The 24,795-nt window shown below is 39.5% G+C and overlaps 2 protein-coding genes across 5 annotated transcripts in view; one reads left to right on the top strand and one right to left on the bottom strand.

Annotated features, from left to right (window-relative positions):
* Nucleotides 1–92: 92 nt before the first annotated feature.
* Nucleotides 93–17,151, top strand: NUDT4 (nudix hydrolase 4). Of its 3 annotated transcripts, none has more exons than XM_045780150.2 (5): nucleotides 93–626; nucleotides 10,248–10,358; nucleotides 11,742–11,786; nucleotides 13,918–14,002; nucleotides 14,296–17,151. In XM_045780150.2, exons 1-5 carry the CDS (start codon nucleotides 528–530, stop codon nucleotides 14,496–14,498), a joined length of 543 nt encoding a protein of 180 aa, XP_045636106.1. In that variant the 5' UTR covers nucleotides 93–527; the 3' UTR covers nucleotides 14,499–17,151. The 3 variants fall into 3 exon arrangements, with proteins under 3 accessions (XP_045636106.1, XP_045636105.1, XP_045636107.1); XM_045780149.2 differs by having other exon boundaries at nucleotides 13,915–14,002; XM_045780151.2 differs by lacking the exon at nucleotides 93–626 and adding an exon at nucleotides 651–6,196 and having other exon boundaries at nucleotides 13,915–14,002.
* UBE2N (ubiquitin conjugating enzyme E2 N) overlaps nucleotides 16,908–24,795 on the bottom strand; it is a 40,274-nt gene continuing 32,386 nt past the window's right edge. For both annotated transcript variants that reach the window (XM_045780153.2, XM_087868861.1), the window contains exon 4: nucleotides 16,908–24,183. In XM_045780153.2, coding sequence (XP_045636109.1) covers nucleotides 24,143–24,183 — 41 coding nt within the window. In that variant the 3' untranslated portion in view covers nucleotides 16,908–24,142. The remainder of the gene's footprint in view (nucleotides 24,184–24,795) is intronic.

Here is a 24,795-nt window from a genome sequence, read left to right as displayed (position 1 = left end):
GTCCCGGCACGCAGGCGCAGGGGCGCGCGCAGGGCGGGGCGCACGGAGGCGGGGCTGCGCGGGCCCACTTAAATATAGGGGCGGTGGGGGCGGTGCGAAGCCGCCGCGGCGCTGCTGTGCAGACGTCGGGAGTTCTCACAACTGTCTCCTTGTGGCGCGAGCCTCGAGCCTCGCTCTTCCCCCGGCGGCGACGGCGGTGGCGGCGTTGCCAGCAGTAGCAGCAGCAGCAGGAGGGAGCGGAGGCGAGCGGGCGGCGGGCTCCATGGAGAGCGGCGGACGCCCGGGCAGAGGCGGCGTTTCCTCTCCGGCACCCGGGCTGCAGTGACCGGCGCTTGCGTCCTGCCCCACGTCGAAGCGGCCGCCGGCTCTGGGACTGACCGGCCTCGCTGCCACTCCCCGTGCCGCCGCCTCGCCTCCCGGCGCCCCTGTGCCCCGACTCGCCCGCGCCCCAACTCCCCGGCGGGGTGGCGGCGGCCGGGCCCCCGCGGCGGCGGCTGGAGCAGCAGCGGCAGCAAGAGCCCGCCTCTATGATGAAGTTCAAGCCCAACCAGACGCGGACCTATGACCGCGAGGGCTTCAAGAAGCGGGCGGCGTGCCTGTGCTTCCGGAGCGAGCAGGAGGACGAGGTGAGGGCCGCCAGCGCGCTCTGTGCCCTCCGCGGCCGGGGCGCCGGAGCAGGCCGGGGGTGGGGGGCCGGAGCTGGCCGGGGTGGCGGTCCTTGCCCTTCCCCTTCCTCGCCCGATCCTTCTTGTGGCCCCGGGGCTGGAAGGGATTAGCCCCCTCCCTCTTTTCCTCCCGCCCGCCCTCCCTCCTTCCTTCCTTTCTCTGGGTTGATAGAGGAGACAAAGGGGCTGGCCCAGCCCAATGTTCTACTGGGCGGTCGTGAGGACCTGACACCCAGACGCCTCCTGGCCCGCGGGTAGGTCCCGGGCGGTTTAGGTCGCTTCTGGCGGGAGTCACCATCTTAACACGCGAATTGAGTGTAAAGCCAGATAAACCTCGAGTGCTAACAGAGGCGGCAGAAATGGCGTTGAGTGTTGCAGCCCAAGCTCTTCTGCCTCTGCCTGTGTTTTTTTTTCCTTCCACGATACAGCCGTTTGCGTTTTCGGATTAAACCTTGGGGTGTTTGTGGTATAGCCAACAAACCCCGTGCTTTAAAATAAAGCCCCATTCGGGCTGGTTATTTAAATCCCATTTTTAAGTGGACCCTTTAACTCGTAAGCACTTGGCATAATTATACTTGATATAGATTTTTTAAAGGCCTCCTCTTTTAAAGTTTTCTGACTGCAGAAAGATGGCTAGTGAAAAATGTGGAATAACGCCAGAGGGAGAAGGTGGACTAGAGGTGGACAAAGTTGCCATTTTCAGACCGTAATCCCTCGCTCTCAGCATATTTATTAAGGCTTCTTTACTTTGCTGTGTTTGGTTTGACATCTGGAAAGGAGCAGCCTTTCTTGTTCTAAGAGTAAGCAGTCTATCTTCCGTAATTTACCCTCCTGCGTTTGGTTGATATGAGGCCCATAGGCTTTCCTGGAGAGCAGTTTTTCCTTTTCAGTTACGTTTATTTAATTTAAAAATGGTTCACTGTTTTAAATTTGCTTAAGGCAATAATAGTTGATTGGTAGCCATGAAAATCTTTTATAAAGCATTGCCACTCCTAAAATGATTAGACAGGGAAAAATTAACAGAGTTCTGCTTCCATAACCAACTGTGTCCAATAAAATACCAGGCTAAAGCTGGAGACAGGAAGTTTAATGGCTTCCTTATTGCTAATCCCGAGTACTTAGGATGGGTATGACATAGTGTACTCTCAGTAGCATAGTTCTGACTATGCTAACAAAAGTGCTACAAAATAGTGCTCTTCAAACTCTCGTTTTGCCTTTATTGTTTTGAAAAGAAACCAAGGCTTTTAGTGCTGATCAGTGCTCAGTTGGGGGCCTTTAAGTGTTAAGCCTAAATTTTCTTGAGTTTTCAGAAGAAATAGGTCTGTGTCTATGACCTGGGCCCACTTTGGAGAGCTAGAAAGTGGAAGGGGAAAGATTTTTTAACGTTCACAGAGTAAACAGACAACAAGCATTAAGTATATTCTGTTTAAAAAGATTAGAAAATTGTTGAGGGAAGGGCCATGTTAGGAAGAAACAAGCTTTGAATATAAAAGAATAGCCCAAAGTGATCATGATTTGCTCACTATTGTGTAATCCCATTCTTAGTTGAGTGCTTACCATGTGTGGGGCTTGCCTGAAGACCTCTAAGTTTGTTACATTTCATCCTCTTGGTGCTGGTTTATAGGTGAGGAGACCATTGCAGATTGTAAGTACTTTCCCCAAATAACATAATTAGGAAGTGGTAGAGTCAGGAGTCAGGATCCAGTCCCTGTTCCTGATGCTGGGCTCTTGGCACAAGGCTCCTTAGCAGTTGGGTGCATGCTGTTTGCTGAATGAGAGATTTTCTGAGGCTGAGCTTGGAAGCCTTTCTGGAAGTGATGACTTTGAAGTCTTGCCATAACCTGAACTTGGAATTCAGGCTTTGTAAAAAACAGTTCCCAAGGGAAAATAAAGGAAATGGGAGGAAATTGAAATGATCTGTATTGTGTGAATGGTAAAGCAAAGCCTGAAGAACGCTTCAGAAATCACCTTAGCAGATCAATGAATTATTTTTGTCCTTGGAAATTGTACCTACTGTAATAAATGCTAAATTCCTAGCCTCTGGTTGAGTCAAGAGACTACTGCCATTAGATAAAATGAAGTAAGGAGCAGGCTCTGGAGTATTAGAGAAATCTGTTATGTAAAACTTGGTAAATCTGGTACAGTGAAGACTGAGAAACCAAGTCAGAATGTACTCTGAGGGAAGGCTCTAGAATTCTCTAGGTAAAATGCACAGCCAACCTTAATGTGTGGTTTATCTCTTAGGATCTTCATTTCTGTAGTTGTGTATATTTGGGGCTCTTTCTATTATAGTTACAAATGATAGTTACAAAATGAACCCTATTAGCTTTCCTGGACATCTTGCTCTTTTTGCTATGAATTTATTCCCCCTCTGTTGAAATTACACTGGTAGCCTTCTAAGGATAGGATACAAAACAGCCTGAATCCACCTCTTTAGCTACTAGGTGAGAATAATCCCCGCTACTGGGTTAACAACACCTGGGTCCTGGTTGGAAGATTTAAATGTATGCCATAGTTTCAACTGAAATAAAATAGTAATTGTTTGAGCACAAAAAGTTACGCACACAGTGTTCCAGTATGGTTCTTCTTGTACTGAAGGAGTTCTCAGTAGCCCATAATTGAGAACAGGTTGTTTTAGGAAGAAGGTTCTAAAAGCACAGTCTATATTTGGGGGGGGTGTTTTTATATTTGCCCATTTTAATTTCCCTGTGAGGTAAATAATAAGCATTAGCATTTGTACAGAAAGAAATTAGGCAACAGACATAATTTGTCCCAAGGTCACAGAAACTGGCAGATAATTTTGAGCCCAGGTCCTTTATTTCTAAATCTCCTGTTCATTTGATCCTCTGCAGGCAGTTATTTCTGTAGGGAACCACCCTTAGTTTTGGCAGTTGGACTTCCACTAACCATCCCATAGAGTAGCTGGGATATTGTGCTTGTACAGTGAAAGACAACAATACATTCACAAAAGGTAACCAAAAATAAGAATTGAACATAATTGCATATATGATAGTTTGAACAGGGTTGCGGAGATGGAAGGCGTCAACTCCAAAGAAACATACTCTGTAGTGGGAGGATAGACAAATGACTGATAGAAAGGGAAAAGTACCATCATGTGCTCCAGGGTTAAGATCCACTGGAGCTGGATTTCAGTCAGTGAGAGAGGAAGGACCAGGCATCACAAACAGCAAAACTTGGGCCTGTGGTTTAGTTGAGCTGCAGCTTAGGATAGCATGGGAGAGACAATGGTTGAAAAAGAGCACCTTAAATGTAAGGCTGAGGAGTTTGTAGGCAAGAAAGGAACACTTAGTTTTGAACAAGGAACATTTACATTTTTAATGTATTCAAGCTTGAGGATGATCTGGCAGTAAAATAGGATAGAGTGCTAAAAAGAGAAATAGAAATGACTTGATTCTGGGTGGAATCCAGGCACAGTTGTGAGTGAGAAACACTAACAAAACAGTCTTAAAGACTGCCCACTACCCTTTCATTTGGACTTAACTGCCCTAATTAACTTTTAAGCTCCTTGAGCCAGGGGCTGCATTCTACAGTCTGCTAAATGCCAAATGTGTATTAACTAAATGTCTGAATTCTACAAAATCATGCACTAAAACTAAGCCTTGGAAAGGAAAGCAGACTTTAAAAAGCAGACTCCTAAAAAGACTTGGTAGGGAAAGCAGAACTCTAAAACCAGAGCCCTGATAAAAAAAAAACAATCTTAATAAGAAATATTAGTACAGGTAAATCTCTACTAACATTTGTACACTTGGGATCAGTAGGCAGTGTGCCTTTTCTCATGTATACTCTGGGGTTTATACTTCCCGCAGAAGTCCTTTCAGATTTAAGTCCTTGAAGATACTCGCTTCAAATGGAGACCACTTTGATGAAAATTTAGTAACTATCCGAAGGCAGGCTTTTCTAAACATAGGAAAATGTCATCTATTCCTGCAGCTCTCCCAGACCTACAGGGCTCCTCAGGCCACTCAATCAGCCACTTCCTTCAAGGAAAGGCATTTTTTGTACAATTTGCATCTGTTTCAGGCTCTCGGTATATATCACTAAGGTTTTCTGTAATGTGTGAAAGAAAGCTTACCCATAGCTTCAAAACACTGACATGCTAGGAGAAAATGTCATCAGTCCAACTTAACATTCATCTATCTAACCAATCCCGTACAGATGGTCCCTGACTTCAGTGGTTCAGCTTGTGGTTTTTCAACTTTATGATGGTGCAAAAGTGATACGCATTCAGTAGAACCCATACCTCAGATTTTGAATTTTGATCTTTTTTAAGGTAGCAATAATCTAATTTGGGTTAAGCACGTTTTCCCAAAATGGGCTGTTACTTACAGCACTGTACCTCTGTAGTCCCAAAAAGTAGTACTAATTTGTTTAATAATAACAGTAGGTAGCTGGTTAATGGATACAATAATCATTGTTATAACTTAAGATCTTTTAAAAATGTCTGTGTACACACTGGGTGTTGCTAATATGCTGCTTGCTGGCCTAATTTTGGCTAAATGCCTATAGTACAGTTACTATGGTAGAGGTAGTTCAACCATTCATGCATCCTGGTTCATGATAATGTGGGCAGAACGAACAAAAACCACAGTACAGCTTCTAAATGGCTATGATTCACAAAATAAAACTCTATATTCTTTGATTTAGGTATCACTTGAGAGGTTCTCTAGATAGCTCCCCCCCTCGCCACCAAGAAGTAGTCATTTGTAGTGACTAGTTGTTCCCAGAAGCAGGCTGTGACCAAGAACAGTTATAAGAGTAAAAGCTGAAACACAAAAGACATTTGGGGGCCATTTGGTGTGTAGGACTAAGAATTTCAAGTACCTCCATCTTCTGAAGGCATAACTGCATTACATAAAATCTTGAACAGCATTTTTTTTAGTTTACAAGCTCTTACCTACCCCCCAGCGAGGAGGACTTACTAGATGATAGAGAGTATAGAATCTGTACTGTAGATTACTCCAGTTCATAGACAAACCTTTGTCCAGGACGACTCAGGGCTGGTTCCAGGTAGACCATTATCTACTATACTATTGCTGCTTAAAGTGAGAAGTACTTATATTCCAAATGCTTAAAACATTAAGTATCTAAGAAAAAGACAAGTGTGAGAAACGGCTTCTTAACAGTGATAAGTGAATGTATCTGTGTTGTATTCTGATCATTGTTTAATACATGGAAGAAGGGATTGAGGTTTGATAGTATAGTAGCAGGAATGCTTATATGAAGGTGAGCAGGTTGAATTAAGGAAATGTCTTCACTTTTCACTACTCTAACAGCACTGGCTTTTGAGGTTAAGTTTGATTGAAGTCTAATTCTGCAGCCTGGTGGGTTGGCTAACCTTTTTATAAATCTTTCCTTTGGTCTCAGCTCTGGCTTATCTGGAAGGTTGAACGTCTACTTTCATCTTTGTCACCTTGTCACTAATGTGGCAGACTGTCATCTTGTTGGGTACACAAAATGTAATATGCCTAGAAACGTATTTGAAAAGGAATTTAAAACCTATGAACAACCAGGTATGGATTTGTCAGGTATTGGTATATCCTCTTACTGAATGAGATTTTATAACCTCTCTTTGTTACTTCAGTAATAATGTTTTTAGAGCATTAGTAAACAAGCTATATCACAGATCTAGTAGATTGGGGATGTTGTAGAAATCTTAGATGGCTTTTGTGGGGTTTTTTTTGAGGATATTGAATAATTTGTGATGGGGTTCTAAATATATAGAATATATCTATATATATAGATATATAGAATATATCTTCTAGCATGTAGGAGAGACTTTTTACTCATCTTTCTCTACTTAATGCTATTCAGATTCGTTTCTTCTACCCTGGTAGATAATCACTACCACCACTCCCTACTATATAACACAACAAACGTAATAATGTGGCCTTGACCTCATTTGAACTCTGAATGAAGTACTCTAGATGAGTAGGCAAATATTTAATGAAACATACTGGTTTTCAAATCTGTTTCATCACAGAAAGCTCATTATCAAATCTTTTATGCTAGTAGTTTAGATGCTGATCATTTCTATACCACAGGTATTACTCGTTTATTAAATTTATATTTTGGAAAGATACATTTGAAATTAATGGTTTGATCAATTAAATTTAATCATTTTGGAATGTCAAGGGACTCTTGGATGATAAGTTCTCAGATTCTACTAAATCATTTGTCCAAAATTATACAGATCTGTTTTCATACTTTTCTAAAAAATACACTTTATGAAGGGAGATGTTGAAGCATACAGGGATTCTATGTCACTGACTTGGAAGACAAGTTTTGTGATATGTGAATGATGTCCTGTAGATTGCCGATTAAAGATTTGGTTTTAATTGGAAGCGGAAAAGCGGACAGACTCTACTAATGGATTTTCAACATTATTAACCTTATGTAATTTATCATAATTTATCCCTTAAAGACTGTTTTGGGACAAATGGGAATTATCATTGACCTAGATACATGACACTCAGTTGCATTTTTTTCAGGACTCAAACATTATGAATATCAATGACTTTGAAACTCCCTGTTTACTAAATAAGGATGTCCTTTTCCAGTAGCTAGTGCCTGCATTGTCCTGTCCCATTATAAAGGTAATCAAGAAAGTTGCTTAGGGAGCATTGACTTGGGTAGTAAGAATTTCATCCAGGCAATAAAAACTAGATTATCTGTAACCCGCACCTAGTGACCAGGTTTAAAAGAGGCCTCCGGCTCTACAGTCAGAAACAGTATTTGCAGCTTACTTTCCCTTGATGCAAAATATATGCTTTTATACTTTAAGCATTTTTGTTTTAACTTAGAAACGTATATTTGCCAGTCTAAATATAGGCCAAAGCCTTGAAATACCATAGATCTCCATAAGCCTCCTTTTTGAATAAGATAAAAAATGAAATCTGATTTGCAGTTTCACTTTGTTTAAAGAATTTGAACTTTGAAGACTCTTGCAGGCTCTTTCTGGATTTTTAAATTTCCTTTTTCCAGTCTTTTATAGTAGTCTCATCCGTATTTAATTTAATAGAGGTTTTTAATTAATCTTTACAGTCTTTTTGATAATTCCTTTCTGCACTCATTTCATCATTGACTCTCAATAATTATAAAACAAATAGAAGTGGCAACATTTGAGGGGAAACCTAATTCTTGGTAAGCTGATTGAACTCCACTAGTGCGAAAGCAGAAGAGCTAGTAAGTGCCTAGGCCAGGACTTAAGGTATTATTTCTCCACTAGTGGGAAAGCAGAAGAGCTAGCAAGTGCCTAGGCCAGGACTTAAGGTATTATTTCTCAGTTAACACTCAACAGCCCCACAAGGATGGGCACTTGCTTTTACAGAGGTCAACACTGGTGCACTGAAAGGTAGACGAGCAGCCTTCATTGTGTGCATCCAGGAATGAAACACCTGGGTTGTGATCTGGAACAGTTGCAGAACATCTTCAAGTGCAAACCAGTGTTTTGTTTTGTTTTGTTTTTTTTAAGATTTTATTTATTTATTTGACAGAGAGAGAGACAGCCAGCGAAAGAGGGAACACACGCAGGGGGAGCGGGAGAGGAAGAAGCAGGCTCATAGTGGAGGAGCCTGATGTGGGGCTCGATCCCATAACGCCGGGATCATGCCCTGAGCCGAAGGCAGACGCTTAACCGCTGTGCCACCCAGGCGCCCCTCAAACCAGTGTTTTCTAATTCTTGCTAGATTTGCTTATTCTGGCTCTTTAGTTTCTAATTTTGGTATGTAAGCTCTGTTTGCTTATATTTAAGAAAGCTTAAATCTAAGGCTGTCTTATATTTCATTTTACCAAAATTGCTATATTTGGACTTGGTGGTACCTTTAATGTCAGCCATTAATATTTTAACGAAGGTTTAATCAGCTATTAATTTACAGCTGTAAATCCTCTGGATTTACACTGTTGTGCCAATTATTCATTTGAAGGAATAAAGCCAGTAGAAGCAAGAGTCCTATCCAGATCAAGAATGAGAGAAACAATGCTCAGACCCCTTTAACATTGATTGATCACCGCTTTATGATAATGGTGTGTCCGTAGGCCAAAATTTGCCCCGTAGTTTTCAAATTGAAGGAATATGTGCCTGGATAGGTGTTCCCTTATCTTCCAACTCAGTATTTTAGAGGTTTTGGGGAAAGGTGGGAGTTGCTGAACTATTTACTGTGAGCCTGGAACTTTCCATTTGGGGAAGGTTGAGTTCCTGGCAGCCTCCTCAAGTGGGAGGCGAATCCTGTGCTGGCTGTGAACTCTCAATGCCAGCAGTTGCTCTGGCAGTAGCAGGGGAGCTGAGCAGATAGAACTAACTGGCATGCATGTTAGAAAACAGTACACACATCAGGGATTAAACTTTGCTCTGAATTGATTGATTTGGTCAGAGTGGAGGCAGTAAACTAAGGTAATTTTGTAAACACTTTTTGTTCAAGTTGATTAAGACACCCGTTACTTCACAAACATCCTTTGGTTATTTATCATCCCTTTGTTGTTTTTTTAACTTTGGTGAATTTTAACCTACCCTAGCCCACAAATTTTCATTTGTAAGATACATAATTCTTGTTTCAGGCACTGTTAAAATAATGAACCTCTAGGATACTCTGATATTGTAGTTCATTTTTTTTTTTTAAGTGTTTGCATATTTCAAGGTTAATGCTATTCTTGACTGAGGTCTGCAGGCTTCTCCTGCAAAGAGCCAGATAATATTTTAGGCTTTGTGGGCCACACTGTCTCACATAGCCACCCAACTCTGCTGTGGTAGCATGAAAGCAGCCATAGGCAACATGTAAAAAATGAATGAGCATGGCTAGATTCTCATAAAATTTTATTTATGAACACTGGGATTTGACTTTCATATAATTAAAAAGATAAAAACCATCTTTAGCTCCCAGATGGTACAAAGACAAGCAGTAGCTGTCTTTGTAGCTTGCCAGCCCAAGACTCTTCTAGATTGTGAGTTACAGCTGCCTGTTCCTGAAAGAAGTGGCTTGTGTTCACTTATACAGCTTTGGAATATGAAGGGTGCCTCTTCCCACCCAATCATAAGTGTAAAAATAGCAGGAACTCTCCATATAGTGAGACTTGGCTTTACGTCAATTTCCCTATTCCTTTCTCACAGTCACGGTTATCTTTTAAGTGTGCGTACATTTTATAGGTGAGGGAACAGGGTGACGTGCCTGGGGTCACATACCCATAAATTTGGGAGCATAATATTCTGTAACTGAAAAAAACGGGTATTACGACCATAAACCTAAGTGCATACACCTCAGGATAGTAAACCAAGTCTCGGCTTCCATCTTTTGTTAGGCTCCAAGAATTGGAAAGTTTCACGCACTGAATCTTGTAGTTGAAGTGACTTCAGGTTCAGAATGGTATTGTAATGTGAGCACACTGTTGCTGAATTCTGAAAGTGTGTGTACAGAAGCTGTGGGCTGCTTTTCTGTGGTAGAATGCGCGCCCCTCCTAATTTGAATGACCCTGAAAGGCGGGTTAACGTGGAAGGGCTTCCCAGCCTGAGGAAGGTTTGAGGGTGGCGTTCGGGGCTGCGGGTGTGGACGGTGGTGGTCGTTGTTGCAGGTGCTGCTCGTGAGCAGCAGCCGGTACCCGGACCAGTGGATTGTCCCCGGAGGAGGCATGGAGCCAGAGGAGGAGCCCGGCGGCGCCGCTGTGAGGGAGGTTTATGAAGAGGTGAGATGCACAGCAGTAGCTGGTCTGCTCTCCTTTCACACACGCTGCACTTGGGAGGATTTAGTGTTCATGGGGCACTTGTGCTACATGCACTGAGAAGACGTCAAGGCAGGCCACGTGGGTGCTCTTTTTGTTGTCTGGTTCAACCTTTTTAAGCAGGCTACCATAGCTAGCATTTTGCTTAAGCAGATATTTTTTCCACCTGGTAAAATAGAGCTAAAAGCAATGGAGACATCCCCCGGAATTGTGTAACAGACAATAAGCCTGATCAGCGATCAGTACATAATACGGTGGCCTTGTCTCAGAGCAGTTAGTAATACACTGGAATGTACTGCAAGAATGCACAGACATTACTCATGTGCTATAATTCTTTTTCAGATGAATAAGCACATTGCTTTTTGTCTTGTCTTAAAGTTGAGTAAAATGAGGCGCGCACACACATGCACAAAAGCATACGGCCTGCTTACCTTCTAACAGTTGCTTATAGAGAGAACTTGCTTTTACTCAGAGGCAAAACAGCATAGATTTAAGTGCTATAAAAGTTACTGAGCAGCAGTTAGGGTGTAAATGGGAAGCAAATGCTAATGTTCTTATTGGGTCTTGGTGTGTAATTAGAAAGGTTTCATAGAGATGGGTCTAAAAGGATGAGCAGCTTCCTGAGGGAGGAACACGGCCTGTGTAGAGGCGACAGCGGGTACCGATGGGCCAGTTGTGTGGATTTGAAGTTCCAGTCAGTCTGTTACAGTACTGGGTAAAAGTAATGAGCACTCTGCAGTCGAAGGGTAACATACAGGAAAAAATTGTACTTCCTGAGCCATGTGGGGGGGAAAGGCAGAAAGACAGTCCTTTAAGTAAGAAGGGTTTATCGGTCATACAGAAAAGCCTGTTTTCATACATGAAATTTGTCCCAAAGTGGTAGAAAGTCTAAATTTTTGGTCAGTCCCTGTTGTTTCTAATAAAATAAATGACAATCAATCTGATCAGTCTGAACTTGCATATGGAATACATTAAGCCATGTTTATAGCAAACCACAGGTCATCAATCTTGGCATAGCCAAAAAAACTTCACAGAAGCAGGCTTGGTATTAGGAGGGGCTATTGTCAGAGGGGAGGGGGGTGGGGGAATGGGATAGGCCGGTGATGGGTAGTAAGGAGGGCACATATTGCATGGTGCACTGGGTGTTATACACAACTAATGAATCATCGAGCCTTACATCGAAAACCGGGGATGTACTGTATGGTGACTAACATAATATAATAAATATCACGACAAAAAAAAAAAAAAAAGGAGGGCCTATTGTGCTTACATCCAAGAGTTGAAATAGCCAGAAAATAAATTTTCTAATGAAAGGTAACAGTTTAACATTTCATCCTTTTTTAATAGGCTGGAGTCAGAGGAAAATTAGGCAGACTCCTGGGCATATTTGAGGTGAGTAACAAAAGTAATCCTTTCGAATAGTGAAATTAACGATTCTTTCCTAACCAGCCAAATAATCTGGCAGTAACCTGAGCTAGACATTCCTCTTAAAACTATCGGTAAGCAAGTCAGTTATAGGGATTAGGGAGGGAGAGAGGGAAGTAAAAGTTACTTTCATATGCCATCAAATTTATACATTATTACAGTAGTAATTACTTTTATATGACGATACAGTGGAGCTGATACAGAAAGACCTATATCTTGGTTTACTGTATACTGTTTAGGTATAGACTTTTTAGGAGGTACAGTGTCCTCAGTATCACCTAAGGGCTTAGGTCTCTTGTGGATACCATCTGGAAATAGAGCCTTTGCCTTTAGCACATAATATTAGATGATACACAAATAATGACTTTATTATCCTTACAGAACTTTATGAAGGTTAAAAAAAAAAAACTCAGATACAAAGAATAGATGCTAAAAGCATAGAATTCTCTGTATAATCTGTTACTGCCGAAGGCAAAATGGAATTTGTGGAGAGGGAATTTGGAATTGGGAGGTATTCTGTGGAAGGTAAGGATCATGAGACAGAAGCTATTCTCATATTTTTATCCAAGAGTCAGATATAGATACGTGGTATACCTGACACATTGTGACTTTTTTTTTTCTCCAATTACTACTTAAGGGTTAGTTTAGTCCTTCTCGTAGAACCTTAAACATTTTATTTTTAAGGGGGTGCCTGGGTGACTCAGTTAAGTGGCCCACTCTTGATTTTGGCTCAGGTCATGATCTCAGTGTCGTTGGGTGTTCAGCAGGGAGGTCTGCTTGGGATTTTTCTCCTGCCCCTGCCCCCCCCCCCCATGCTTGCAAGCGCAGCCAATCTCCCTCCCTCACCCCCAATAAATAAAAAAAGAGAAAAAGTCTTACTACAGAATTCAGAAATTGTGCAACACTTGGTAGAATTGATGACTCCTAGAATACAGTTAAGTGTTTAACAGTAAAGTTCTCAAGTTAATATTCAAACGGTCTCAGAATTCAGCACTTGCTTTACCCAGTTGAAGAGCACCATCTCCTGGTTAAACTGAAAAATATATTGAGGGTTTTCCATAATTCATAGTAGCCATGGTACAAATAGCACATTGTCAATATGCTCGCAAGATTTTTGAAGAGAATTTCTCACGTTATAAATAAAGCTTCTTTAACACAGGTAATAGTATTAATTGCATTACAAATGCTATTTAAATTTCATAGAATCTGAACAGAATATAGTAACCAATGTATCTTTCCCCTTAGGAAATGTAAGGGAAAGTTAGAATTGTCCTGCCTATTCACCCTGGTGATTTCAGTGAATTTGTGAACAAAGAATAAATGTATTGATTTTCCAGGCATAGAAATAAGACAAGTTCTTTAAAATAATGAACAGTAATGTTCTATGTGAGAGATGCCTCTCATTTTTTATTGTCCCTGTACCTTCCCCGAGACATAATATGCTATTTGAATTGAGTGTATTACTCAGGTTGTTTGTGGTGGAAAAAATTCTGGCAACTATCAGACCACCAGGCTGGCTCAGCTGGTAGAGCAAGCAGCTCTTGATCTCAGGGTTGTGAGTTCAAGCCCCATGTCAGGCAGAGTTTATTTAAAAAAAAAAAAAAATTAGGCAGTTATCTGAAGTCCTAAATTATAGTAAACAAGGCTAACTTTTAATTAAGATGAAGGTGACCCCCTTCATTTTAAAACCAACTTGTGTTTTTGAATCTAGAAACAACACAACATGGCAGTTTTCATACGGGTAAAAAAAAATTGAGTTTGAACACACAGAACTAAAAGATAATGTTCCAGAAATAGAATAACCCAACCTTGGCTCTGCATAGTTCACCTGGAAGCTTTTTAAGCTATCAGTACTTAAATTGTCTCTTAAACACATGAATTGAAATCAGAGTGCCAAAAGTTTACTATGGGGAGCTAATTTCATCATTTTACATGTTTCGTGTTACATGAAACTGACTTCTGTGTTGGGTTATACAACTGGATTATACTTGCCTATGTGCTAACCAGTAGTATGCCACAACTGATTTTTTTTCCCTCAATAATGTGTAATGGCTAGCTCCTGGAGATTAAAATGCTTTTCTTTTTTATATTCAAGCAGAACCAAGACCGAAAGCATAGAACATATGTTTATGTACTTACTGTCACTGAAATATTAGAAGATTGGGAAGATTCTGTTAATATAGGTAAGTTCCCTTTCCCTTTGCCATCTGGATTCCCTTAATTCAAGTACTTCGTAGTTGTATACAATTTTCATTTTAAACCACTTTTGGCTACCTTTTTAAAAAGAGGATCAGTATGTATGTCCACAGTTGAATTATCTTAAAATTCTTCCCCCCAACACATTATTATCTAAGCCATTCCAAAAAACCAATAAAGTTATTATTTGTGGGCAAGGGGGTGAAGGGCATTGTTAAAGCATATGGCCTACTTTTTAAAATTGACTTTATTGTGTAGTGACCAATGTCTTATTTTCTAGGAAGGAAGAGAGAGTGGTTCAAAGTAGAAGATGCCATCAAAGTTCTCCAGTGTCATAAGCCTGTACATGCAGAGTATCTGGAAAAACTAAAGCTGGGTTGTTCTCCAGCCAATGGAAATTCCACGGTCCCTTCCCTTCCAGATAACAACACCTTGTTCATGACTGCTGCACAGACCTCTGGGTTGCCATCCAGTATAAGATAGAGAAAACTGGGAGGACCTCCCCTGTTTGGTCCTGTGGGGAGAGGTCTCTATTTTCCTTGGCAAACATCTGAATGACGCTTGCAAACTGTCTGAATTTGCCATGCAGGATTTTCAAACAATTTGCATGTTTTTCAGATGTTTTCAAATCTTGAAAAAAGAAAAAAAGTGTAAAATATTTTAATAAGCCAAAGCCATGTGGAATTTTTTTTAGATGCCTTAACTGTGCCCCCAGCCCCAACCTATCCCCCCATTTTAGTTGTCAGTTTTTTTCACAGCATTTTGTTCAGTTTTTTGTCCATTTGACATCAGTCTGTGGTTTTTGTCAGATCAGCTTACTTATTGGTATATCTTCTCTCTAAATTTTCTCATCACAGCATTTAGTTAACAAATTCTTCTGTTGTAGAAATTTACAAAAATAATTCTTGATATTAAAGAAATCTATCGATCTGAAAACTTGTTTCATAGGATCACAGTTTTAATTTCTAAATCCAAGATTTAGACTATTTGTATGGTCCCATAACTATTTTGACAAAGGACTTAATTTGCTGTTTTCAGGAATTTGTCAACTCATTTGTCTAAATTTTCACAACTGGTATGTCACTAGCTACCTGATATGGCCAGTTACCCCCTATAACTCAATAGTCCTTTAACACAAAGTTTATATACAGTTGGTGATTTTTAGAGAGGTATTATAAGAAAGATGCATGTAATAAAATACATCATCATGAAAAAATGTATTCATGGGATTTGAGTTAGCATGCTAAATTGCCAATTCCCTTTATCCATAATCTCTTTACGCAGAACACTTGAGAACCATTATTCCCTCGAGGTAAATTCCTTTTAAAAGATACATTTCCAGTTTTCGAATTTACTGGCCCCTCTTTAAACATACTGGTTACCAGTAGTAACCACAGGATTAGAGTCTAACCTCAAATGCTAGTCAGTGATGACTGCATCACAGTTGAGTAAAATGGCCTTCTTGCTGTTCAGCTTGTTACAGACTTAAACCTGAGAATGTCTCATATTCTATAGGTTGCCAATAAGTACTGTTTATCCTATAACTAACTATTGGGGCCCTGGAACATACCTGAATTAAGAATTATTTTGTCTTGTCTTTATACTCACTTGGAATCAAGAATCCCATTGACAAACACATAGGTACCTTGTCTGAAACCCCTGTACTTCCCCAGGCAACTCAGAAATGAGACGGAAGGACAAAAACCTTTGAATAAGACATGGGATGAGGGGAGAGTGAAAGATCATTCTGTATGTAGGCATTAGCCTTGTAAATATTGTAACTGGTGAGTATAGAGTAGAAGGTATAGTTGTACATTCTACAAATTAACCTTTAAAAATATAATTGCTGCTAAAAAAATAGAGTGCTGTTACACTTAAGGAAAATCGGTGCCACTGTTTTGAAAAAGATCTTGTGCCATAAATGCAGCTGAACTAAATACAAATATTAGTTCACAAATTAATGCTGTCAGAGGAATGAGTAAAGTAGAAGGAAAAATTTTTAACCAATGACATTTCATTCTAAATTAGGTAGTGTGATCAAACATGACCATCCAGAATTTTTATATTTTTCTTTGTACAGAGGTTATGCATCCTAGGTGTTTTTTTAAAAGGAAACATTTTAAATCCACAGATTGACACTTTCAATCTTCAATGGACTTAAGATTTTTTTGTTTCTCAGTAATCTCTGAAGTTCCTTTAAATTATATACCTTAACACAGCAGAGAAACTGGATTTTGTATATAAAACTGTCCACCTGAAATGCTGTCACAAGTACTGGGGGGGGGGGGATCTTGTACATGATATTCTTAGGTAATAATGCATGAACTTATTTTATAAACTTGGACTATGTATTTGACATGTAAAATATGTACAGTATTAATGTCAGCCATCTCTTAAAAGTGAGCCTATAAATATTGTTGTATAATTTTTTTGGTCAAAAACATTTGAACTAAGTAGTGCCACTCGGGTCAGGATTTTCTTCAGTGCCATTTAGCAAACCGTCTTTAGTCTATGCAACTAGCAAAAATTTGTATGATGCAACAGAATACTTTACAGTTGTCATACTCTGAATTTCACACGAGGGATTCTTCACTATTCTGGAACCCAGTCTAGCAAAATTAGAGGAAAGGCCCTAAGATTTCTATTAAGAAAAAGCCTTCATTTTCAGGCTCAACAGTTGAATCTACTATAGATAACAAATAGTGTCTACTATCTCAACCCTCCAAAGTTTACAGAGTGTTGGGACTCATTTCTGTTTTCTGTGGGGTAGATGGATAAAAATTGGGCAGCTAAATTTTTCAGTCCCATGTGCCTCCTAAATAAAAGAAATAGCTAGGTTATAAGTTGACTCGCAGACACAAAGTAGCAAACTATCCTGAATATTTGTTGTTGGGGGGGGGTTGTGTGTGTGTGTGTGCGTGTGTGTATTTTTTAATAAACAGGTGTAATTTTCCAACCAGGCACATGCCATTCAATTTTCCGTCAATCAAACAGTTGTATAAAGCAGCAAAACTGAAAGGGGGGATGATTGTTGTATACACTCTAAATTGCTTTGCATGGTCTCATTTGAGATAATTGGTGTAAGAATCTTGACGTTTTTTTATATTTGGAAACCAAATAAAATGGAAATACATTATCTTTTTTCTTTTTTTAACAACTGAACATCGTCCAGATGGAAAACATGTGGCATTCCACAGTAAAAATTTTACTCTTCTCTCATAGTATATGTACACACTTTCCATTTTTTATCATCCTTGCTGGTGGGATTAACAAAGGAATTGTCCACCAGTAAAGTGTTGCCATTACTCTCCCAAATGGGATATCAGTCTCATGGTGTCCTGCTATGGCTATCTTACTTATTGCTATTTCTGCTCCTCAATGGGTTTTGTTGTTTTTAATAATTTCCAAGAGCTCTTCTATTCTGATTACATTACTTTGCTGTTAACATGTTGCAGAGAACTATGTACTACCATCACTTTATTACAGCTCTGTTTCAAAGGGTAACTAGCTAGTTCTTGCCCACCAAAATATTATTTCCCCAAAATACTGCTTACTGAAGACCAACTTAAGAATCCTCGTATAAAAGTTTCATTCAGATCTCATTTGGCTTTTGACTAGGATTATTAAATTGGAGGTAAAACAAAAGCCTGGCATTTCCAGTGTTGTCTTCACACTGGAATACAAGAATTCTCTGCAGGGCCCTATTTAAGCTGAACTTTGTAGACAAAGTGACAGGACTAAACACTAGTTGAGTTCATTATTTTTAGGTAAGTGGGTTATAGCAGGAAGGTTGTCATGTAGTTGATTCTGTCTCAAATGAAGTTTCCAAGTAACACTTCATTTCATAAATTCCTAATGTTTACCAGAAGCTGCAAAATAATCAACATCTGCTTTATGCCCAGCATTGTTGCTCATAGCACAGAGTAAGTTTCTGCCCTCAAGACGGTTATAGTCTAAGGGCACCTGTGTGGCGCAGTTAAGCATGACTTCAGCTCAGGTCGCGATCTCAGGGTCCTGGGATTTCACGGTGTTAACAACTTTCTTTTTTTACAGACTTAATGTATCATCTTCAAAAGGACCATTTTATTTTAAGCATGCCCCTCCCCCCAAGTACTTAGCAACATTTTATGTGGAGCCCTATAACAAAAATCAGGTTGAAAAGTGATCTCTCTGGTGCTACTTTCCTCCTTGTTCAGACTCTCTTCCTGACTACTGCCATTGGCTGAATTCTAGCAGTAAGGTGAGAAGGCCCTAAAGGTCTCTCTTTGCATTGCATTATAGCAAAGACCCAAATTTATCCAAAGGCTCAATTGTCTTTTTGCCAAAAGCCACTTTAAATTCCTCTACTTTGCCATGATTGCAACTAATTATCCCCAAAGTTACTCTTGCCAGTATGTGGAATACTAACTACCCTCTGGACATCACATTTCCTGGTTCTTATTAAACACCAATGCCAGTATTGTAACTCCTACTGTTTTTCTCAATTTTTAATCAAATTCTCCTTAAATGAAATTAAAAAATACTTTGACCATTAATGTGTATCAAGAACCTTAAAAACCTACCTCTTGATCAAATTACTACACTAAGAATCCCAAACCCTCTCCAAAATGTGTACAAAGATTTATGTACCAAGATGAGGCAACTGAAGTGAGGCAGGAAAATACCATGCACACACCTAAAGGGGTAATAATCAACCAATAATATATCCATGTAAAGGATTATGGAGACACACAAATGGCATTCAAGTCAGGTAAAGGATCTGTGCATGTAAACCAGTATAGCCTTTTGGAGAACGACTTAAGTACTACTAAGCAAAATTTTACAGTTCCACTTCTGGGAATCTAGTCAACTGAAATACACAAGTTGTACAATCAAAATATGGTTAAAGACGTGTATTGCAGACTTTGTAAAACTGGCATCACTTTAAATGTTGCAACTGGGATTAAATTATGATCAACAGATACTATACGGATACCAAAGAAATGTGATGCCACAAGTGTAAACTTTGAATAACACATTTTAAAAAGCTCAACTATACAGCATTACCTGCTAAAGGTCACTTTTAAAAAAGGAAACTATGGATTTTCTTTAAAAACCTGTATAATTTTAAAATTAATATTCCAAGAAATTTTCAATGTAAAAATGTTCAATAATCTTGCATGAAAAACCTGGGCTTGATAAATGCTTAATCTGTACATATTAACAGCAAAGGGGGAAAGAAACCTACACCATCTTTGTTACTGGAATAACAGTAATGTATCACTTTTTAAAGGATGGGGAGGAGAGACACATTTGTTCTAATACAAGAGCAGTGAATAATCACAGCCAAGGGGGTGGGTAACAGCCTACAGGCCAAACCTTAGCCCCCACCTGTCCTCGTACAGCTCACAAACTTAGAGCTTTTTTTTTTTTTAAGATTTCCAGTGGTTGAAAATATTTTGTGACCTGTGAAAATTAAAGTTTTGTCATAGCACAGCATGTCCGACCATTTAAAATGGTCTATGGATACTTTGTCACCAACAATGGCAGAGGTGAGTAACTTGGGCAAACCCATGGACCACAGAGCCCCAAATATTTACTGTTTTAGAAGGGAAAAACAAAACATTGTAAGACTTTGGCCCTATTCATTCCCTTGGTTACTGACAATCCTAATGCTTCCTGCCAAAACAAATTAACAGCCCCAAGTTCAAATCTAGAGAAACCAACCTACCTTATCTAAACTGCTTTTGACAAGTCTTGAGCAGTCTACTCATGAATTCTAGCCAGAATACTTTGTAAACTTGTTAGATTATAATGAAATTTAATTGGGATATACTAATCTAGATCATGAACTTTTCAAACAAGAGTCACATGGTGGTGAGAATGGATCAGAGTATGTAAAAAGGAAACCTGCTAGGGACTCTCTACAAATGAGGTGTTATCAATCTTTCTAACTTCTAAGACCTGTTTTCTCCCATAGGTACAAATGATTAGCAGAGGAAAAATGTTAAAATCTCCTTAGTGAGCACCACAAAATGTACTTCTAAATGATGAGATTTCAGTTACTCTGCTACAAGAGACAATAAGCAAGGTTGAAATACTCAGGCAACTATTTTGCTTCTACATTAGAAACTGAAACAATTATATCAAGTCAGCAGAGGCTTGGCTGTGTAGCAAGTCTACCTTCACACAATTGAAATGCCACACCAACAAGCCCAGATGAAATGAGACCAACTAAAGGATGGCAAAGGTGTAACGGGAGAGGAAGGAGGACCGGAACTCTTCGTGTGGAGTTCTACACCTAAAAGGAAAAACTGCAGCCCAACTCCTACTTCTGCAGCCAATGGAACTTACCCAATTTGTAACAAAGCTGTAGCAAAGCCAACTCCTGGAACAAATCCTCCCAATTTCCAACATCAATTAGAAATGGAAATTAACACAGGGGCTCATAGTTAAGGAAACAAAGTATCACCAGGCTGGGTGGAAGATTACAGATTTTTATTCTTTGTATTTCTTTTAAGTTATTACATTCAACATGTTTTGCTTTTGTGATTAAATCATTTAAAAAATAAACCCTTGATATAATTCCTTAAACTAAGCAGCATGCTAAATAGCTAAATGAAATGTTACCCCCAGCCCCAAAATACATTATTCCAATGAGATACTACATTTTTCTTAAATTGACTGATGAATTAGCTGCCCTATGATCGTGGCATTTAATCTTGTTTTTTGGCCAGCTTTTCCAGATAAGGCTACTTTTTAAAACCTTTGCTACTGCAACCAACAAAAAGTGATATGGCTAGAATAGCCACACACAAAAAAAAGATTCCTGAACCATCAAATAGAAAAATAAAAACAATTTCTATCATTCCTATGACACCAACAGTTCCTTCTTGCGAACCTTGTGTTTATGGTGCCTTGCAGGATACCAGATTTCCTCCCGTACTCTCCTGGAACAGTGCTAAACCACAGCACCTGTGGCTCGTTTAAATATCAGTTTGTATTTAAGCTTATTTTTAAATGCTTCTGAAATTCTGTATTAAAGTATGTTCTTGATCTAGAGCAGGGTTTAAGTTCTACACACTGCAGATCTAAGATCTCATTCGGCAGGACCAAGAATAATTAGTGTGGAAACAAATCAAAGTAGACAACAACAAAACAAAATTAAAAAAACCTAAAGCTCCTGTCAATGCCTCAGGATTTCAGGAAAGCTCCCAAAGGGCAGGAACAGATTTTCAAGAAGCCACTTACATATTCAGATTCTTTTCCTCTCCCCCAGGGCTTTGCACATGCTGTTCCTCCTGCGTGGAGGTGTTCATCTGGCTGGAATCCAGAAAAGCAGCCCTTCCCAAGTACTTCCCTTCTCCATGACAGAGGTGCAACTGCAGTTTGTCTGTGCCCCTTCCCCATTAGAAGGTCCACAGGAAAAGCCACATGCCAATCTCATTCACTTAATCATCCCCAAGTGGTTCAGTGCTGGGTACATATAATACTTTTGTCAAATTCACTGTTCCCTTAAGCTTAGGAGTTTCTAAATCAAAGGCTTATAAGGGAAGAGGACTTACATCAAGGAGTCAAGTGGGCGGGAAGGGGACTCCAGCCAAGTGGAGAGTCCCTCTTATCCGGGCGGCTGCTACCCCACTCCTCCCAGAAGGTACTATGCACAAACGCTGGTCATGGCTGCAGTTGCCAGATCCTCACATTATTCAAGTTACCAGAATTCTGGATTTTTTTTTCACGTCAATCTCCTGATTTTTAATAAAGGTTGGCACCGAATTCAAAATGTTTTAATCAACCACACTGTGTGGACCAAGGAAAAGAGGCCCAAAAGCCAGAGATAGCTGCCGGTTTTTGAAATCCACGCTGGCCTCTCCCAGAGCCCCTTTAATCCTAAACAAGTTCAATCAACAAACTGGCTTGTTTCATCCCACTGGCTGAGAAAGAAGAGTCTTACCAGAACAATGGGGGCTCTTAACAAAATTACAAGGGAAAAAAACAGGATTCCATAAAATCAGGAATTCATATATTTTAAACAAAAACAGTAAATTATTCCATTTTAGTACTTCTAAAACTCCAATCAGTAGACATAAGAGTCCTATTCTAGACATATTTTTGTGGTACAATGGATTGAAATCCGGAATTTTAGGACTTATAAATCACTGTGTGACACCAGTTACGATCACGAGCAGTGCCAACCTGCCTGAGGTGAAGCTCATCTCTACTGAGCTGCCTGCGTGTTCATTTTGGCCCCAGATTGCGATTCAGTTTCCTCAGCTGCAAAGCACCCTCTACAGCCCAAGAGCTGTTATAAATGTCAACTGCCCTTAAAAGCTTTAAATTTACAACATTCAGGTTATGAACAATTTTATTCCGAATTAAACTAACATTTGTTTCCAAGCAGTGAATTTATTTGGAAGGATACCAGTTACCAGTCATCAAAAACTTTCGTATGTTGAAAATGTAATTTTAATAGATAATTCTTCATCTTACATAGGAGCACAATAAAATACACCACATTCTGAAGAAACTCCAGAAGTTATGAGAATCAAGAGTGGGGGAAATTCGACGGGCTACAATATCCATTACCTTAAATTTCAAGAGACAAAGGTTCCAACCCGCAGGGTTAACATTTACATACTTAGGACTGGCTACACTGATGACTTACAAAGAACAAGGATTGCGAATTCGGTATGGAGAAGGGTGGGAAAGAACAGTTTTTTGAGGGGAGGAATTCTGTCAATGCAAAAAAAAATTACTGAGTATCAAACAATATGAGCTCCCATAGCAAATACTGAAGGATGAAAGAATCATTAAACTGAGGATCTGAAACTCTCAAAAGAAGAAACCTTTCAGATGACACTTATGCAAGTTGGTTGCTTGAGATCTGCTCATCAGGTCTATAAGGAAGACTCATAAATGCCTCAGCAACCCCAAATGATTATCAGATTGGTGTTTCCTAACAGCACACACCAGTGGTTACACGTGAAGTTTCCAGACAAGAACTAAGAAAAAGGTCATATCCCAAATGCCAGACACAAACAAAGGTGGCACAACATGTGAGTCCTACACAAAGTCAGTCACAACTGCTGCTTTGCTGTGACTCTGCTGTACAGTAAGTTTCAAATATCATGGCAAGACACCAATGATCATCTAACTAATAATCAGACAACACAAACACATCTAGTCAAATTTCTAGGAGGTAAAAAAAATATCAAATACCGATGCTTTCCGCATGCTCAGGGCCAGCTTATAAATACTCCATTCAGTGATATCTTAACACAAGTTTGCATCAGTGAGAAGAAACTGGCAAAATCCACCTCTTGCTGGATCAACTTGTCAGATGGTGAAGACCAAAAGAGAATGTTCCATCAGCTTTAATTTTTAAATACGATTGTCACATTGGGAAAATGAAATAAACACAGTAAAATAAACTGTACAAAGGCAAAGTAGAATAACAAAAAATATTTTACTAAAACATAAGATTTACAGAAATTTCCAGACAAGCCATACAAAATGGTCACAAGCTTTTTCTTGAAGGAAGGATTCTACACTTGACAGCAAAGTCACAATGTTATTAGTGAGGGCTGTGATGTTTGTTTAATGTTCCCATTTTGGTTCAAACAATCAAGCTTGTCCATCTACAGCGTCTAAATAAAGTTAGACTTGGCTAGAGAGCATATTCTAAAGAACTGGTTAGCTGCTTTTAACCAATGCAATTAGATCACCATAAAAAGGGGGAAAGGAGCCCATAAAATTAAAATAAAACTACCTCTCCCCCTCAAAAAAAAAAAAAAAGAAAGAAAGAAAAACACCCACACCCCTGCAGCTAACCCTGACAACTACCTTCATTCACAGTGCTTTATACTTAAAACCATGATGGGGGAAATGAATAAAAGCAGAGAAGGGCCACTGCTTTTAAACGTTTCACAACAATCCAGATGGTACTTCTAGCCTCTGCTCATGCTTTACAACAGTGAATCAGGACAAGACATAGATTTGCTAATGTGCATTTAATCACCAAAGGACTGAAGATGTCTGGGCTTTTATTCTGTAATGTTTCTAAGACTGTGTCCATTAAATGCAAACAAAAAAGGAAGAAGTCTTGGCAGAACAGGAGAAGTGATGCACACTTGATGACCAGATCGCTTTTAAATATTATTCATGGCATATAGCCTAGTCCATGCTCTAGCTGTAGACAAAACAAACGTGCAATGATTATTTTACTTAGTTCAATATGTTACTTTCCAAACTCTATAAAAATAAAGCAGTATTATGTGAAATTCACAAAATTTTCTATCATCTGGATCAGACAGAAAGACTGTGTGTATATCTAATTACATTACATACTAAATAACACTACAACGGAATCCAGAAGTTTACAAAATTCAGCAGGATGAAGAGTTGTCTCCTTTTGTCTCCTTCATTTCTAGATAAGCTCTCCACTAATTCTATTAAAATCTGTAACAGGTAGAAGCTTACTGATTTCAAACTCCCTAGCTATAAACTGACATAGTCTTACCGATCAGATCAATTACAAAAGCAGCTCAAAGAGTTCAAGTTTTCTAGTATCTTTATGTACTGCTAGATGAATGGTACACACTTAGTATTTGATAAACCAGGTACAGCTTATACAGGAGTTGAAGAGCTCCCAATTATAGGTTGTCTTTACATCTGGGGGGTCATGAAGCAGGCCCTATGATGGAGCTTAAACGCCTGTCGTTAAGAGGTGTTTACATATTAGAAACAGGATCTGACTTATTCCTCTTGCTATATCTTTTTGTTAAGACTCGAAAAGAAGTTT

This window comes from Ursus americanus, chromosome 17 (assembly GCF_024610735.1).
Source record: "Ursus americanus isolate L20-20 chromosome 17, mUrsAme1.1.p, whole genome shotgun sequence".
NCBI classification, from domain to species: domain Eukaryota; kingdom Metazoa; phylum Chordata; class Mammalia; order Carnivora; family Ursidae; genus Ursus; species Ursus americanus.
Note: the sequence above shows the minus strand (reverse complement) of the source record. Positions and strands in the feature narration are given on the sequence as shown.

What these genes read in the sequence shown, in the direction of transcription:
- NUDT4 (XM_045780149.2), top strand. Translation starts at nt 528, where the DNA reads ATGATGAAGTTCAAGCCCAACCAGACGCGGACCTATGACCGCGAGGGC. An exon ending in TGAGGGAGGTTTATGAAGAG is followed by an intron (nt 10,359 to 11,741) that starts GTGAGATGCACA and finishes CTTTTTTAATAG; the next exon opens with GCTGGAGTCAGAGGAAAATT. An exon ending in GGAAGATTCTGTTAATATAG is followed by an intron (nt 14,003 to 14,295) that starts GTAAGTTCCCTT and finishes CTTATTTTCTAG; the next exon opens with GAAGGAAGAGAGAGTGGTTC.